General features: G+C 32.6%; 1 protein-coding gene across 3 annotated transcripts in view; it reads right to left on the reverse strand.

The window, feature by feature from the left end:
- The window catches only part of LOC126878714 (SLIT-ROBO Rho GTPase-activating protein 1-like), a 466,675-nt gene that overhangs the window by 201,804 nt on the left and 244,793 nt on the right, over positions 1–20,078 (reverse strand). For all 3 annotated transcript variants that reach the window (XM_050641582.1, XM_050641579.1, XM_050641581.1), the window contains exon 2: positions 9,578–9,761. In XM_050641582.1, coding sequence (XP_050497539.1) covers positions 9,578–9,761 — 184 coding nt within the window. The remainder of the gene's footprint in view (positions 1–9,577; positions 9,762–20,078) is intronic.

Genomic DNA, 20,078 nt, shown 5'->3' on the forward strand with positions numbered 1-20,078 from the left:
AACAATAAAAGGAAAAGCAGTTCTTTTCCAAATACGCTTATATATTTGGATAAGACTAGTTGTTCTGGGGAGGAAATATCGAATATGTTTGCTGATTATTTTTCGACAGTATACTCATATGATAATGTTAATATTCCCACTCATGAAATATCCACATCCAATATCGATATTACACACCTTGATATTAAAATATCAGATATATTTAGTAAACTCTCTTCTTTGGATGTTAACAAAGGGCCTGGACCAGATCGGCTACCTACTTTATTCTTAAAAAAATGCTCCTTTATTCTTTCAAGACCTTTGTAACGCATTTTCAAGCTCTCCCTCCAAACTGGAATCTTCCCTGACTACTAGAAGGAGAGCTTTCTAAAGCCCATCTTTAAATCCGGTGACAAAACCTGTGTAACAAACTATCGTCCCATCAGTATAATCAGTGCAATCCCCAAGGTATTTGAAAGTATGGTATGTGACATTCTAACCCCTCTATTTGAACCTCTACTAGTCCAACAACAGTTTGGGTTTAGAACACTAAAATCTACAGAATTAAATCTCCTTAGTCAGGTGGACTTCTTGCTGGATGTCTTGGAGAAGGGGTATCAAGTGGATACAATATACACTGACTTCTCCAAGGCATTCGACAGGGTGCCACACAATATTTTGTTGCATAAGTTAAAACTGATTGAGATTGTCTTTATTGTCATGGTTCCAAAGCTACTTATCTGATCGTAGACTGATTGTTAAAATTGGCACTTTTCTTTCTAAAATTATCCAACTTCCATCAGGAGTGCCTCAAGGCTCTCACCTTGGGCCACTCTTGTTTAATATTTTCATAAACGACATAAATGAGTGCTTCGCGATCAGTTTATTTTTGTTCTTTGCTGATGATGTAAAATTAAGCTGTGTGATTAAATCCCCAGAGGATTGTGAAACTACAGTAATTTAAATAACTTGCTAGAGTGGTGTAAAATAAATGGCATGGAACTTAATCCAACTAAATGTAAAACTATGACTTTTTCCCGTTCCAGAAATGCTATTGTTTTTGATTACAATATTGGTCACTATACTCTCGAAAGACTTGGGGGTCACCCTTGATAGAAACTTACAGCTTTCTCATCATCTGGAGAATGTTGTTAATAGGGCTTTCCAGATGCTTGGTTTTATTAGAAGATGCACCCAGGACTTCACAAATATTACAGCTTTAAAAACCCTCTACTGTGCTTTGGTCCGTCCCATCTTGAGTATGCCTCCTGTGTATGCTCTCCTTTTTATGGAGTACATACTAATGCTGTTCAGTTAGTTGAACATAAATTTTTAAAGCAAATTGCATATAGACTTAATATCTTGGACAACTACAATGATGCACCAATCACTGCTCGTCATAAGAGAAGGGATCTCATCAGTTTCTACAACATCCTACATGGAAAAACTGGAACTCCAGAGCTTCTTCAAAAACTTAATATTCATGTCCCACTAAGAACAACCAGGGCTACAGTTAGTTTCCATTACCCAATCCATCGTACTAACTGTCTTAACAACTTCCTCACTAGAAATGCCAGACTCGCAAACCAGCATCTTAACATTGACCTTTTCCAAACTTATAGCAAGTTTCTGAGTCAGGTTTTAGTAAACATTAACTAAGTAAGACTTATTATTCTGTAATCTGAAAGTTTAAAGTTGACATAAATTGTAATTGGGCTTAGCCCGTTTATAAAATAAATAAATAAATTAAAGAAATATGTGTTCTGCAAGGGACAAAATGAGAAAATAATAAAGATATGTCATATTCATAAATATAAGACTTATACTTAGTATAAATTTTGATACGACTTCAATTTCATTTTCTGCTGCCTCTTTGATATATGTAATTCTTTAATTGAAAAAATTTGATTTTAATAATTAAAATAAAAAACAATTATTTCCAGACTCAAAAATAATTTCTCCAGGTATTTTTATTATTTTGTTTAAAATTTCGAAGAGCCCTCTTTTTGTCTTTCTCATCTAAATGATACCAGAAACGAATTAATTTTTTTTTAGTTCAGAGGCATCACAACTTATTTCAGTATAAATTTTGTTCCAAGCCTCAGTTTTTCTGTTTATTAGTTTATATACTTTCGATTTAGGATTACAAAGACATTGTTCGTTTCTATATAATTTAATTAATTGAGGTGTCTTTTCATTCGTCCATTCCATATTGAAAAATCATTTACACATACAAGTTTTCACGACTACACAACAAACACCCCTCTCAAACTAATGTGTAAAGAAAAATCAGTACTTCCCAACGAATTAGTTCGCTACATTTTTTCCATTGTTCACACTGAAAGCGATTTTCTTTTGATGATTCGCTAACTTACCGACATCGGTTGGAACATGTGCGAATGCGAACGAATTCGTTCGGTCGTGTTCGCTTTGATTTAGATGCACCTTAGAATTTGAACGTGCGATCGCTAAAACGCACTATGACATTCCAATGGTGGATCGAGCAATCCCATGGCAACTTTCACATTACACTGAACGTTCCAACCGCAGTGTAATGTGAAAGTTACCATGGGATTGCTCGAGCCACCACTGGAATGTCGTCGTACGTTCTAGCGACCGCACGTTCAAATTCTTAGTGTGTGAAACTAGGGTTACTCTTCATAAAGAAAGATAGATACCGTCAAGTTGAACTCGCTGAACGGTTTAATGTCACTCAGTCAACCATTTCAAGAGTCTTTAACACGTTTTACTTTACTGGAAGTAACTAGAAGACCCGGTTAAAGCCGTAGGAGGGTTACAACTCCTAATGAAGACCTGGTTTTGACACTTCGTACACTGAGACAAAGGTTTGTTACCACTACTTCTCTACAAAATAAATTTTTGGATAGTTATAACTTTAGAATCAGCCAAAAAACCATAAGAAGAAGACTTGCCGCAAACGACCTCTGCTCCGCAAGGGCACCGACTGGCCCATTATTGACTAGACACCATAGAAAGCAAATATTTCATTTTGCTCATAAACCAGTGTTGCCAATCGCATATCTCTAGATTATCCGATGATCGCTCGAAAAATATCCGATTTGTCACGAAAAGGTACGCTAGGTCAAAAATTATTCTGTTATTAAAATCAATGTCCAATGTTGCCAATGTTATTATTTTAGTCCCCTTAACAACCATCAAATAACAAAATCCGTTGTTCTTACGCCAATCAGTTGATTGTAATCAATTATCATTATAATAATTAACATAATTAATTGATTAATTAATTATTAATTATCAATTAACGTAACAATTATTAACATAATTGATTAATTAATCAATTAATCTCATAATTGTAATCAACTATGTTTTCAGCAACCCAATCAAAGTTGACATTGACCGTAATTAAATATTTGATAATGATCAGTTGATTCCATTTCTGATTAGCGTTCGAACAACCGGCCCTTTAATCTACCGGATTCTCTGTTTCACAGTTTAAAAATTTTCGTTTATAGATGAAAATCTCGTATCCTAGCTGATTATTACCTAATTCATGTATGTAAATACTATTTACTTACTATTATTATATTATTCGTATTTTGTATTAACGTAAGTGGTAAATTCTAAATAAATAAATAAATCTAAATATTTCATTATTTGGATCGTGATATTTATTATAATTATTTAAGTAAAAAAAACACTTTTAAATATTATTTTATTAAAACGTAATAACTACCTAAAACTAGGTATGTACTAGAAAAATAAATAATAAATAAATCAATACAAAAAAACTGCAGCTACATTAATAGCATAGGCTAGGCGCAAAATTTCTGGTCAATGCTTTTAAAATGCATAATTTTGTCGGGTCCTGAGAAATCTAATAAGTATTATTTAAAAGTTTAAACGCAGAATGAAATATTACATTATTACCGAGGGCCGAAATTCCCTGAAGACTTCTATAATTTTTATTCTAATAAGTTACAGGGGTGAAAGGAAAAGAGAATATTGAGTGTGATTTTTAATTTCAAATATCTCATTCAAAAGAAACATTTTGTTTATTCTAAGGGACTTTCGGCCCTCGGTAATAATGTAATCTTTCATTCTGCGTTCAAATTTTTCAAAAATATTTATTAAATGAATGAAGTAAAAGTCAGACTTACTCTCAATCTTTATTATATCTTCCGACGACCGGTTTCGCTCTTTAAAATTTGTAGAGCATCTTCAGGTCAAAGGTAACAAGTTACAAAATGATTCGGATACAAGGTCCGAATCATTATGTATCCGAATCATTTTGTAACTTGTTACCTTTGACCTGAAGATGCTCTACAAATTTTAAAGAGCGAAACCGGTCGTCGGAAGTTATAATAAAGATTGAGAGTAAGTCTGACTTTTACTTCATTTAAAATGAACTCTCACATGCAACCCATTCAAGATTTAAATATTTATTAGTTTTCTCAGGATTCGAAAAAAATGAATACGTTTAAAGATTATTGGTCCGAAATTTTGCGCCTACGCTCTTTTAACAACTAAAGATTTACTACAACTAAAACAATAGAAATGTATTTGACAGTCTTGTAGTTATTAAGATATCAAGGTTATTATCCATAATACCCGTGGTGCGTTCAACGTTTAATGCCCGACTAAATAATTTTTATAGGCAAAAAATTTAAAGAATTTTTGAGTTCATTAGTAGATATCTATATATTACTAGTTTCAAATAAGTAGGTTTTTCTACAACCACTATTCCAAATGCATTTTTCTGCACAATTTTATGTTAACAAAGTTAATATTTTCTCACAGAATAACTGACAGTAGTGTGCAGAAATGTGACGTTTCTGTGCCGGAAAGTTCTTTTCTGCATAATACCATTACATTTCTCAAAAATATCATAAAAATATAATTAGGTATAACATGTTTTGATGAAATAGTTTTGTTTAAGATATAAGATTTGACAGAATTTTACAAAAAAAGAACCGATTTAACTACATCTCATGTCCAAAAAATCTAGAAAATTCGCTATTTTAACACATTATTTTTGAACTTTACATTTGGTATTCTACAAACGATTACCTTATTCTGAGTAACGTTATATATTCTGTGTACATCTGTGGTTAAAGTGTAGAAAAATATATAACCTGTAAGACAGGTGATATTAGTCTTAATTATCGAATGGATATTAAATTATTTATTATTTATTAAATTATTAACTGTTTTATTTTACAATTTTATTCCTAATAAACATTTTTTAATTATCAATTAACCAATAAGGATTTAGCAATCTCAGCAAGATACGTCGAATGAAGTATGGTGCAAATCCGTGACCAACTTTCCTAGAATTTTTATTCAAAATTGTTCCAATGTTACAATGTATATAACTACAATTAAGGCAGTGCATTATATTTTTTTCATTATTTGATTTGGTCTAAAACAAATTCAATATTATATTTCAATATCCACATGTTGGTAAAAATTTTTACCCACCTTAACATTTTTTATTAACCATTTATCCATTATAAAAAAGTATTTTCACAAACCAAAACTTATTTCAACAGACGTTTATTTAAGCACTGCACTGCACTACATAAAATGAAAATAAAACTAAATCGTGCGTGAATTAGCTTTCATAAGTTTAAAGACTAAAAACTAAAAACTCATAAATAACATTGGACGGCAGACGGTTTTTGAAATTTGAATTATTAGTATGCCTTAAGTGGACGCACTTGTGCATTTAAATTCTAAACAAAAGAATTGGAACATGTCCCTTCTGTCAAAAGATGAAAAGTATCATATGTCACTAACATTCATCCAGTATAAAAATTTGGGTGGAACCAAACAAAATTAATGTGTTGTTGGTGTTGGGAATATATGGATGAGAAAGTTTTAGTCGATGGTAGATACACTGAAAAATATACGCAAATATCCGATTTATTTAAAGATACGAAGAAAATACGACAACTCTCAAAAAGGTACGCAAATCGGATAATTATCCGCCGATTGGCAACACTGTCATGAACATATTGTTTGGAATAAGGACGATTGGGAAGAATATTGTTCACCGATGAATCCAGATATGTACTGTCTTTTATCTGATGACAGGCGGAACAGAGTGCACAGAAGGCCTGAGGCCAAAAGGTCCTTTGCTACGCACAGAGTAACACTATAGCAGGGGTCACCAATTAGTTTCCCTGAGGGTCCGTTTCGAAAACCTATGACGCTTCCGGGGTCCGGATTTATGCTGCTTGTGTCTGACTGTTCTGATTCGGTTTCTTTGTGGATTCTTGTTAAAAAATATCCCCTATAAACAAATCAGAAGGGTGCCGGGCGAAATTTTTGGGCAGAAATATTTTTTTTAACAAATTCAAAACATCACCTTTTTTGCCCGCGAAAATATATTTTTAGCATTTTTGGGTCCACTTAAATAAAAAAGATCTCTGTCATTTTATTAAAACTTAGAGTTTTAAAGCATCGCAAATGCATATTTTCGCATTGTTCAGATTTTAAATCGCTTATAACTTGAAAACTATCAACTTTTCAGAAATATGACAAGAGACCTTTATTGTTTATAAGTACCCAACAAACCCAGAAAATACATTTTTCGAGGCAAAAAAGTAATTTTGAATTTGCTTAAAAAATTGTTTCACACGACACCCTTCTGATTTGTTTAAAAGAGACATTTTTGAACAGGAATCCGCAAAGAAATCGAGTTAGAAACATTTTTCATACGAAAGTGGCCTCACACATGGACTAATATGGAAAGGAAAACTAAATATCTGATTGTTTTTTGGTTACTGTATACTTTTCTGTAAGTATTCCTGGTACAATAAATAAAATATAAATTCATTGTGTATTGTTTTGGTGTTATTATCAGTATATTTTGAAAACAGCAGTATTGTAAATTGTTACTGAGAATATTTTAAAAATTAGGAATTTATATATTTCAATGCTAATGAAGTTGAATGAATCTTCAATTTTGTAGAAAGGAAACTGAGGAATTTAAAATAAATAATCATAGCACAAAATGCTAATTAACATGTTATCTTTTCTACATTAGTTTCAATGCAAGGTGTTTGTTGCAAACTTATAAAATCTGAAAATTATTTTAATTAAATGCAAATCTGAAAAGTACTCCTACTTAACATATAGTAGAGAGGAAATGAATATAAAAAATGTACATGACAATTTTATATTACAGCTTACTCAATTTCAAAATTAATGATTAGTAAGTATAACAATAAGGGGGGAAACTCTTTACACAATTAAATTATCAGAGAGAAAAATGACATTTTTTTATGTACAACCTATCTGAAGTTTGGAGTGAGTTTAGTGCAACTGAGTCTCATTAGGGAGTTGAGATATTCATCTGTTAAGTGAGATCTCTACCGATTTTTAATAAAGTTCATTCTTGATAAAGCGGCTTCGCACACATAAGTTGAGCCAAACATAGTACACAATTTCATAGCCAAACATTTTCAAAATTGCCAAACAATAGGTATATTCTGAATTTATTGACGGTCCGCACAAAACCAGCTCAAGGTCCGTATGAGGACCGCGGTCCGCTAATTGGTGACCCCTGCACTATAGGATTGTACAGTATGGGGGCGGCTCGGTAATGCTCAAATACACATCTATTAACTGCTATGTTCCGTTTTAATCTGAATGGACCTGTATAATATTATGTACCTATGAACGCAAGCAATCAACTACACACACCGGCAAAATTAGCTGAACACCTTAATGGGACATGTTTGATGTCACGAATTTCCTAAACCAGTGGTCCGATTTGAGTGATTCTTTTAGTATGTTATAGCCTTATTATTTAAGAATATCGTTGTAATGATATTGTTGCTAGACAGCTAAATATCATTTTATACCGGGTGTAACAATAATACTGTGTTTTTTTCTTAAAGTTTGGAACACCCTGTGGATTATTCTAGCATATAAAATATTGAAATTAAAACTCAATTATAGCCTTAGGCTTTCTTAACATTTTCTTTTTTGATTCATTTGCTTATGTTGGAAAATAAAAAAGTTATATGGCTATAACAACTAGCCATGTTTTTCATCGATAAATCCTCATAGTAGGGGAGGAGAGTTTGCTAAATTTGCAGTTACTCGAGCGTTATGGGAACCTATTGGATTGTGAATAGTATGCGCTAAAACCAGAAAAAGGTTGAGTTAAGTTTTCCATTTTAGCGGGCGCTTGTCATTTTTTAATTTATTTTCCATTTCCAACAATGTTTTTTTCCGATTATAACGCTATCTATCCATAATTCGAAAAAATGTTTCGAATAAAAGTTGCTTATTTTTTCGTAAAGAATCCAAATCTGCAATAAAAATTGGGGGCTCCTATTTAAGATTTTAAATTAAATTCCCCACCCACCTCCGTGGGGGACGTGTTTGGTGCCATTCGATAGATTTTTCAAAAATATTGAATACGTGTATTTTGCAGTTTTTCGATCTGATGTTCAGCTAGTTCAGCTGAAATTCACGGGAGGTCGTCATTGTGACATCGCTTATTAATTTATTTATTTAATACATCTATTGAATTACTTTAGGCTTGTTTATTAAACTAAGCAGATAATGATGGTAGGGGAGCCCAAGGGATTTTTTCAGTTACTCGAGCGCGTCAGATTATCACATGGGGAGAAACCTTGTACCCTGTAAATGTACCTATACCATATATTGGTTCTTAACACCGGGGAATTCATTAAGGGGGACCGAGAAAAAATCTATTCTTAGAAATCTAAAAAATCTATTCGCTTGGGGGGTAAATTAAAAATTTTAAATACGATATTTCGCGAAATGAACATCAGGTCGTAAAACTGCAAAATACACGTATTCAATATTTTTCAAAAATCTATCGAATGGCACCAAACACGTCCCCCCACGGAGGTGAGGTGGGGGGTTACTTTAAATCTTAAATAGGAGCCCCCAATTTTTATTGAAGATTTGGATTCTTGACGTAAAAATAAGCAACTTTTATTCGCAACATTTTTTTAAATTATGGATAAATGGCGCTATAATCGGAAAAAAACGATTGTTTCAAATGGAAAATAAATTAAAAAATGAAAAGTCCCCCAATATATGGAAAACTTAACTTAACCTTTTTCTGGTTTTAGCACATACTATTCACAATCCAATAGGTCCCCATAACGCTCGAGTAACTGCAAATTTAGCATACTTTCCTCCCCTACTATGAGGATTTATCGATGAAAAACATGGCTAGTTGTTAAAGCCCATAACTTTTTTATTTTCCAACATAAGCAAATGAATCAAAAAAGGAAATGTTAAGAACGCCTAAGGCTATAATTAAGTTTTAATTTCAATATTTTATATATCCTAGAATATTCCACAGGGTGTTCCAAACTTTAAGAAAAGAACACAGTAATATTGTTACACCCGGTATAAAATGATATTTAGCTGTCTAGCAACAATATTATTACACCGATATTCTTAAATAATAAGGCTATAACATACTAAAAGAATCACATAAATCGGACCACTGGTTTAGGAAATTCGTGACATCAAACATGTCCCATTAAGGTGTTCGGCTAATTTTGCCGGTGTGTGTATTTAAAAATACACGTCTCAATAGGATTGTGGATTATTATATGCTTACTTCTGTTTTTGTTCCTTATGTCTAAAATGAAGCGTCTTTGCTAATTTGTCTAGATTTTTTGAGTAATCTAATTCTAGTTCTCCTCTTCTGCGAAAGAAGTCTTGAATTTCTGTCAGAACCGCAACTTGCGCTTCCATCCGTACGTCCAGACATCTTAGTTGCTCGTTAAGTTGCAACCGGATATCTGCAAAAAACAAACGATCATGTACTATCGGTATAAACATTTATACATAAGTAGAAACAAACAAATAGAATAAAAAAATATATAAGTGCAGTAATTGGGGAAGCATACACACTACACACTCTGTCGAATTTTATCGTATTAATCAAATATTCATATTGGGGACACTAAAAAATTGTTAAAGGATTTTACATATTATCATGCCCGCACCGCTCCAGCACGTAGCGTTTCGTTTCCGAAAAATTTTGATTTTAATGGTTTTAAATATGAACAATAATTCATACTGTCCGGAGCGTATAGTATCAGACAACTCTTTGTAAAATCAGGATTTTCGGAGACTACGCTACGTGCTGGAACGGTGCGGGTATGATAAATACAATGTAAAATCCTTAAAGCAAGAATAATATTATCATGCTCGCACGGTTCCGGCACGTAGCGTTTCGTTTCCGAAAAATATTGATTTTAATGGTTTTAAATATGAACAATTCATACTGTCCGGAGCGTATAGTATCAGACAACTCTTTGTAAAATCAGGTTTTTCGGAGACTACGCTACGTGCCGGAGCGGTGCGGACATGATAATATGATTCTTGCTTAACTCTTAAAAACCGAAATATGTGTCTATTATAGATAATACGAAACATTCGGTCTCAGGGACTCGGCGCAAAAATACCTACATAGAAACAATTATTTTGATTTTGGATGCATAATTTTATATTTTTATTCATAAAAGAAAATACTGATGCTAATATTCTCTGTAAACTATTTAAAGTGAACCCAAGAATTTCAATTTAACAAAAAAAAATGATTGCAAAATATAAATCGATTTTTATGCGGAACCAACATCAAGAAGTTACCATCAGCTACCAAAAGCCATAAGTATAATCCAGAATTGTTAGTTTTAGGCAAGAATTTGAATATATTTTTTAATGCAATTTACTAAGTCATATTTTTATTATATCTTTATGATTAATAAACATGATTAGTTAAAAATACTAGGTTTGTTCGTAGAACGATCAGCAACCGTTGCCAACCGTCAGACGCAAGCGCGTTCGTAGTCTACGAACTCAAACTGTTAACTGCGCAGCGCTAACTGTTAACTGCGCAGCGCTAACTGTTAACTGCGCATGCGTCTGATGGTTGGCAACGGTTGCTGATCGATTGGATCGTACTACGAACAAACCTACTGTTTTGTTTGCCTTCATTCCAAACTTTCATAGTTCATTTCTAAGATTAGGACAAGACGAACACACACCTGAGTGACTGAGCTAGGCTGAGGGTGTAGCGATGGCTATCTTGGATGATTGATCTTGGATGGTAATATTTTCGAATATTATTTCAATTAGCTGGGGTATAATCCGGTCAACTTAGAATCAAAATAGTTGGCAAATAACAAAAATTGCCGGAGAGCCAAATTTTGGTGGTGAGCTAGAGTTTACCATAACAAATAAAGTTTTAAAAGTCAAAGGTCAAAATTTGAGATTTTTTGGATTTTTCTCGAAAACGGTAAGTTTTATAAAAAAAAAACATCAAACCAAAGTTGTAGATCTTAACATTCTCTACAAAAATAGTCCTTACAATTTTTTTCCTAAGAGTTACCATTCCTGAGATATCTCGATTTTAAAAGTTATTTGGCTATACCATTGTTTAAAAAAGAACAGATTGTCTATTGTAAACAATGGCTACAGTATTGTCCGTAGGTCTTGTTCATATTATCTGTTTCTTTTAGTGCTAAAGGTTCAGTTCAAGTGAATATAAGTGCTTATTACAAGCGTCTACATTTAGTAGACATTACGGGCTTACAGTGACAGTGGTATTTGACGGCTACAGTGACGTGACAAAGAATATTGAAGCTGAAGAACAACGTCGTCGAACTACAAAAACATCATCGGGTTCCGAGATTATCTTTGATGAAACTATAGTCCCAGCGAATCAACAACAATTTTTCGCTAACATTAATAATAAATATCGTTTCATTTCCATGTTAACTGACAAATTAACAGCTGCGAATATTTAAGTGAAACAAGCTAAAAATGACGCAGATGTCCTTATAATTGAGACAGCAATTGAAAAAGTTAAGGCAACAAACACAACAATAATTGTAGTTGAAGATGTTGATTTGTTAGTACTGCTTACTGCAAGGACTCCAGTAGATAAAGTTATTTATTTTCTGAAACCTGGAAGAACTCAACAGCGAACGGAGATATATTCTTCGAAAAGTTTATCGGCTTATCCCAAATGCCAAAAGTATATTTTATTTTTACATGCGATAACCGGCTGCGACACTACGTCAGCAATGTACAGAAGGGGAAAAACGTCATTACTTAAATTATTCAAACAAAAAAAAGATTTGACTGACTGCTGTAAAGTTTTTGCAGAACTTGATTCCACACCGCAAACAATAATTACAGAAGCAATTCGCTTTCTTCTTGCGGTTTATGGAGCTCCAAAAAATTAGTTGTCTTGATAAATACCGATACTTAACTTTTGTAAAAAATACGTGAAACAAGAAACAAGTACAACTATCATGTCTTCCTCCAACATCAGCATCTGCTTTTCAACATTTGTATCGAGTATATTATCAAGTTCAAACATGGCTAGGCAATGAACTGAATCCAGAAGACTGGGGTTGGAAATTAATAGATAATACTCTGGAACCGATTAAAACCTTACTCCCACCTGCTCCAGAAAAACTCCTTAACACTATTTTTTGCAACTGAAAAAAAGGTGGTAGTGCCAAATGTGGATGTAAAAAACTCGGGTTGCTGTGTTCTTTAGCGTGTACCAACTGCCACGGTCAGTCCTTGCTCAAATGTCCAGTTTAGTACAACAGAGGAAGACTCCTGTGATTTTAATGAAGAGACCAATGACTCAGCCACATTTGAACAATTTTTGAACATCCAGCAAGAGGAAGAGGAAGAAGATAAAGTCGAAGAAGACTTGACTGTTGAAGTAGACTTTCACGAATATGAATCTGATTCAAATATCTAAAGAAATCAAAACAATAGTTAACCTAATTATCAATAGCAATATCAATAATCAATATCAATAATAAGGTAATATCAAGAAACTGACCGGTATTGTTTCCTTAAATTATCCTAAAATTGTCAAAACAGTTAGTGGAGTATGCCTACAGGGGAAACCGAGGTAAAAACGCGCCGAGTACACTACCTCACAGGTGGTGTGGAAACGTGTGCATATCATGTCTGTATAATGTGACTATGTGTATAATGTGATCAATAATAAGGTAATATCTAGAAATTGACCGGTATTGTTTCCTTAAATTATCCTAAAATTGTCAAAACAGTTAGTGGAGTATGCCTATACAGGGGAAACCACGGTAAAAAAACGCGTCGAGTGCACTACCTCACAGGTGGTGTGGTGTGGAATCGTGTGCATAATATTATCATGTATTGTATAATGTGGCTCTTAGAATCGCGATATCTCAGGAACGGCAACTCTTAGGAAAAAAATAGCAAGGACTATTTTTGTAGACAATTTTAAGATCTACAACTTTGGTTTAAGGTTCTTTTTTAATAAAACTTACCGTTTTCGAAAAAAATCCAAAAAATCTCAAATTTTGACTTTTGACCCAGAATAACTTTTGTTGCACACATGGGAGTGATGGGGACTTTTAAATCTTTATTTGTTATGGTATACCCTAGCTCTCCACCAAAATTTGGCTCTCCGGCAATTTTTGTTATTTCAAATGTCTATATAGACCGGGTTAGTAGTCCATCGCTTATTTCGTTTCACTAGCGTTAAATCGATTTTAATGAACTTTGGTGGTCTGTTTTATTATATTACAGTAGACTCCCTCTATAACGAACACGGTTATTACGAGATACACTAGATGTCCCATGAAATTACTGTTGAACTGTAACACCTCTATAACGAGGCATATTGGTTATAACGAGGAAAAATGAAATCGTAGAATATGTATCTTTACCTGTTTTTAGCGCTGTAATGGCTATAAATAAATACCCCAACTGACTGTGTCGACACATCTGTGTTGTTATCGAGAATAGTGCTGTAACAAAATCCACCGCCTAATAAACCTTTTCCTGTTCTGTTTATCTATGGACCGTTATTGAATATTCTAAGAAAATTTACAATTTATGATGTCGAAGCCTTATTGTTGAGGAAACAATATTTTTAACATCTTAAATTACTCCGAATGGCTTCACTATAGGAAGTCAATGTCTTAGAAAACTAAAATATTCATATGTATGCACAATATTGTTGTCTGATATAACGAAATCCGCTTATAACGAGGTAATTAGTCCGCCATTTCAGTTCTCGTTATAGAGAGAGTCTACTGTATAAATATTCTCTAGGCGAATTATGAAGGTCCTAAGTGCAATCTAAGTGGTTAAAAAACTTTGATTGAGAAAAGGCTCGATTTTACAACAGGGGTAATAAATTAAAACATTTTTAAGCAGTGTAGTCCTTTTTTCAGATCCGTCTGGATTAAAAGAATTTTTATAGCAAACAATGAATCTTTGATTTTAATTTAAAATAAAAATAGTGGATATTTAGCTTGAGGGTCTGCGAAGATAAATGCATGGCAGTGTTGCCATATCCTTATAATGTATACGTTGTATCCTTCAAATATACAGAGAAAGCTTTGAAAATTACATTTTGATTATATTATTTTATGGATTCTGCTATTTTTCAATTTATATAAAACATGAACGAATAAATCTTTGTTGTTAGTTTTGATATTAATTGCAGTTAATTATTAGAATTTTGTTTTTTGGGAATTGCCCTGATAGGTTAGTGGATATATGTATTTGGCAACAGAGTCAGAACGTTTGAATTTGCGGTTGCCAGATTACCACAGCTGTTGCAGATATTCATTTTGATGAATGCGTTTAATTGAATGTTGTTTTATAACTGTTAGTTAAAATTTTTAACATTAAAAATTTTTCTCGGTATTTTCCCTATTTTATGTTTTTCATGTTAATAAATTAATTAATAAATAATATCATATACTCCTCGATTTATTCTAAGAATATGGCAATACATACTGCCAAACCTAATTTTCATTAAGCCGCGTCCTCACTGGTAAATTTTTACGTGTGTATTGAAATAATGGTTTGTCGCAAGAATTTGCGTCACAGATTGAACTGCTCGACCACCGAAAATGTGTTTATCGTTCGTTGCGCGCGTCTGCTTAGATTGTGTGGAGTAAATAACGCAGCGTCCACACTGCAAACCGAATGCGACGCAAATCCTTTGATCTTGGCTCAAAAACCGACAACTAATGGAGCGTGTGCGTCGAAAATTCTTACGTCCGATTTATGGGACGAAATTTTTAGCAGTGAGGACGCGGCTTTAGATTTGTAGCTATCTTCACGGTCCCTCAAACTAAATGTTGTTCAACGTAGTAAAATACATATAAAAAATAATGTGTGTATACTTTGTACGCACGTAAGAAGTTATACTTCTATTATATGATTTCAGCGAAATAAAATACTTTTAACAGTTTATTTTTATTTTATTAAATATTAAACTGATTTTAATAGTTTACCACTTTCCAAAAATCCAAAAATTAAAAAAAAAAAGACAGCAATTGTCCGCATTTGAACCCGGGACCTCTCGATCCGTAGTCGAATGCTGTACCAATGAGGCTACGACTGCATTGTTTTGACGGTTTCTCGGACATTATGACAAACCACGGTAACTAATAGACGAAGTGAAATATTAAATAAAAATGTTTTAATAATACGTATTACCTTACTCCGGAGGAAGACAAATCCAAAGACACAAAAATTATAATAAAGATATTTACTAAAAACACTAATATATTTTTCCACACCTTTTTTTGGACTGATACATGTAACTTAAAAGATTTGGCAACGAACAACATACTGTCTCTGTGCGCATGCGCGCAGAATAATAAAAATTCACTCCGTATCGCGCCTAAAGAAGTATAACTTCAAAAATAATATTTTTGTAATGAATTTAAATTTACTTAAAAAAGTAAACGTTATGGACCAAGAGCCTAGCAACGTCGGAAAAACAATTATTTTAAGACAACTGGTTCTTTAATATTATTATCTATGCTTCCTCGAACACCGTACCGGCCATCTGGCTACTGATATAGGTTGCGTTCATTACTGCGCAGCACACTTGTACAGGTAAATATATCGAATTTAAAATTATTTAAAGACGAAAAATTTTTTTGTCATTACTTTTTAAACATTATTAGAAATATAAATTATAATTGCCAGACATTTCTGTGGTTTAAAAAGTAATGGCAAAAAAATGTTTCGTCTTAAAATAATTTTAAATTCAATATACTTGATTGATTAGTGTGATAAAGCTCAGTAGATCCGGTATAGTAATAGATAGCAATAAAAGTTTATAACAAAAATTGTAGCCAAATTTGAGCTTCACATTACAAAATTAGTTAGAATATTACAGGGTATTCGATAACATAGTGGTAGACCAAATTTTTGTTTTTTTGAATGAAACACCTCCCTGAAACAACAAGTTCAGCTCCCTGTATAAATAAAAATAAGCACAACAGCAATGGCTTATTGATGCCACATTTTTTCGTTGATTGTGAAAATTTTTATGAATTGTTGATGTTGCTAATTTTCTTTATATCGAATACAGGATGATGTAACGGTCCACCCGTTATATTATCATTTTTAGCGCTGTAATTATTTTTAAAAAAATAATTATTTTCTCTTGACCTCCCATTTAAATTCTTTAATTTATCGTAAAGGACTTCTCATGTGACGTCACACTGTACGGAACATAGTTGTTGAACCGTTCCTTGTCGTTTAATTCGTGTTCCGTGAGAGTTTGACGTTTTCCTCGCTGACTGTGGGAGGAATGAGAGGCACTTGGCCGGTGGCTGCGAGGTTGACAGGTTGGTGTTGGTGGTTAGTACCGTAAATGGCGGTTAATTTCTTCGAAATTAATTTTTATTTCAACTAAGTTTGGAAGTATAGTAAAAAGTTACCACCACTTGTTTCCTGGAGTACGGGTTTCCTGGAGTAAGGATGGGAGTACCATCAGTGGAAGAGGAATAAAAAATTAACCGGTAAATCGTTTTTTCTACTAATGTTTTTTAGTTAACCTTGAATATATGAAATAGTTGGTTCATTGTTAAATGTTCTTAGCCAGTCCCTTAGGTGAAGGATGTAGATTATTTCGATCTTTATATTATCATTATATCGATCTTTATATTAATGGGGTTTTTGGTTTTACATAACCAAACATTTTTGAAGTCCTCAAATTAATATTGGAAATAATTACCATTTCTCTGTACGTTTTAAACCGATTGAACATCCAATATATCTATAAATTTTCATGTCCAATATATCTATAAATTGTCATGTAACTATCTTTGTCTGGTTCAATACCATTTCATTAAGGTATATAAAATGTATGTAGATGGCTATTACTATCTTAATCTCATGTTATTTCAGATAAGTCATATTTTATATTCCTATTTCAAATGCAATGCCATTATTTGTTCATGTTTTCAAACTCAAAATAGTTCAAGGTTACCTGAGATTAGTTTTTGTTCCATTTTTAATGGTTGTTTTTTTATGTTATTGCTTCTAAAAAGTTTTCCTCGATTATTTCTTCTTCTCTTTACTTTTGTTTACCGGTTTATATGAGAAATCAAACGAAGTATATGTTTTTAGCCATTTGGAAGAAAACTAACCCTCATGTGATGTCGTACCCACCTTGACTACCTAGGGAAGCCACCTTGACCTTATTGCAGCTACCGCCAAGTCAAACTGGGAGTATGTTTTGGGAACAAGCTTTTTGGGGGACATTCCAGCTCCTTTTCGTCCTGCCACCTGGGCCTACGGGGGGGCATGGAGGTGCATCATAGTGATGCTCATTTTCTAGGATGCAACCGCAACCTCGTTTGGGAACATTTAGTGAGGAGTTTTAGTAACTATTGGTTTTTTTTATATTTCAGACTATCTGTTAAATACACTGTTTTTTTTCCAGATTTAGGTTACCTCTGTTTTTTTTTGACATATGTATTTGTATATTAGATTATTTGGTTCCCAAACTTTGTATCTACGGTAACTTCTTGTGCACAGGAATAAGCCTAGAGAAAATTAGGTTTTTAATACTTTATTATTGCTTTGATATTGGTTTATGTAATTCGGGTAAATTTATTTTGTAACATTACTTGCTTGTTTCCCAAATATTGTATTTATTCGCTTTATTTCGTTTGTTCGGTTACTTCGTCGTTACTTTATTTCATTGCATTTGCTCGGTTAATTTAGGTCATTTTGTCGGTATTTTTCTTAACTTCACTTCTATAACGTTTATTCATTTGTATATTTAATTTTGCTTTATTCAGTATTGTATTTTCTCTTAGTGAGGCTTGGGCCTATTTATTTGTATTATTTTCATCTTCGTCGGTTTCCTTTAGTTGTACGTAGCAGGCGTACTATAACCATTTGGTAGAAGACTTCTGTAATTTTGTACCCTATATGTTAGTAAGAGGTACTTATATTTAAGTTTGTAACAGATAACATTATTGTTGTTATCTTTAAAATATATATATCTTCTTGTATAACTTATGTCATTTTAGAGTCACAGCATAATATGAACTTGCTTAACTCAGAGATTGTTAAAAATCTGGTAGTTATTTTTAATAAATATGTTTATTTATTTTGTATATCATTTATTTTTATTATTCCTTTATGTTCATTATTACAGGTTTGATATATTTAATATCTGACAGCAGTATAAGATACCTGGGAGAATGATCGAAGATCATTTTCATGGCGCCCATGATTAGTTAGTTTTATTTATTTTGTTCGTTTTTAGTCATTATTCATCTCCATTCATTTTCAGTACATTATTCTTATTTTATTATTTCATATTTTAGTCATTATTACTATCTACATAGAGCTACTGTTCTTCGACAGGCATGCAAACGAGCCGTATCCATCCTTGAGTGTCAAGTTGCTCTCTTGCATCTATAGCTAGCCAACTCTATTCAGTTTGCCTCTGTCTCTTCCCACGTCTACTTATTATCCCTTCTAATTCCCCTTTCTTCAGTACTACTGCACTTTAGTAGTATTTTTCATATTGCGGCTTCTCAACGTAGAAGCCACTACATCCTTTTCTTACTTCACCCCTTCTTTTCAGCCACAACTATTTAGTTACCTAGTCTTTTCTTCTTTTTTTTCCTTACTTCTGTTGGAGTATATCTTTCTTTTTACTTTCACTCCAACAGAAGTTTTCTTCATTTTGTTACACTGGCGCCCAACGTGGGGCCAACCGTTTATGGTTCTAAGACAGTAGTTCTTTTAGTTCAATTTTCTTTTATTGGAATTTTCTGTTTTATTAACTTTTTGATATCTTTGTATACATGTTACTTCTGATTTATTTTTGGTCTTTAAAATTTTATTAATACTAAACAGGTAGACTTATGCTGCTTTTGGTTTTGATTAGTTTATTTCGATACCTCATTTTTAGTTTTAGTGGTACAGCTCATATGTTAGTTTGGATTTTGTATTTTTATTGGAAACTTATTTATGTATTTAGATTGAGTATACATAACTGACATTATGTTCTATTAGTTAAATTTTTATTCCTTCTACCAATGGTAGTACGTTTGCGCGTACAATTAATCGTTGAATATATGCATACATTTTTTTCTAGTATGGTTATATTTTATACATAACTAGAAATCATTTTCAGTATTTAGGTATTTTATTTACGCTATTGATTTGATTATTTATATATTTTGCTGGCATTTTGATTTGTTGGTGTGTCGCTAATATTTTCTCCATATGTATCTTTGTCTTACAAACTTTAGATTATATTTTATATTTGTTATTTTTGATATTTGGGTTGTTTGGTAAGACAGGCACACACCACAAAGCAATATCAGTCCAGACATTAGTTTCTATACATGATACGTTGAATTCGCATGGTTCGGATGGTTACAGATGGTCATCCAAACTATTTTTCTTTAATTGGTAGTGTTAAATATAACAATTATAATTATTGTATAGTAAAGTAGTTCCATTATCCATCTCAGTTTCTAGTTTTATTATTGTGGATAATAATATTATATCAATGTGGGTACCATAATATAATGCTCATAGAAATCAGATACTTTAGGTTGAGATTTAAATATAAATTCTTTATTAGTTAGGAAACATTGATACTATTTTCCTACTAAGTTATAGAACAGTCTTCAGAAGATTACCTTAACAGTGTTGTTCAAGCTAATCTCTTCTTCTATTTGTCTTTAGCTTAGCTCAATCTTTAGTATGGTTAGAAATTTTAGTCTGATATTTTTTTTTGTCATCTGATAATG

Source organism: Diabrotica virgifera, chromosome 10, assembly GCF_917563875.1.
Source record: "Diabrotica virgifera virgifera chromosome 10, PGI_DIABVI_V3a".
Classification (NCBI taxonomy): domain Eukaryota; kingdom Metazoa; phylum Arthropoda; class Insecta; order Coleoptera; family Chrysomelidae; genus Diabrotica; species Diabrotica virgifera.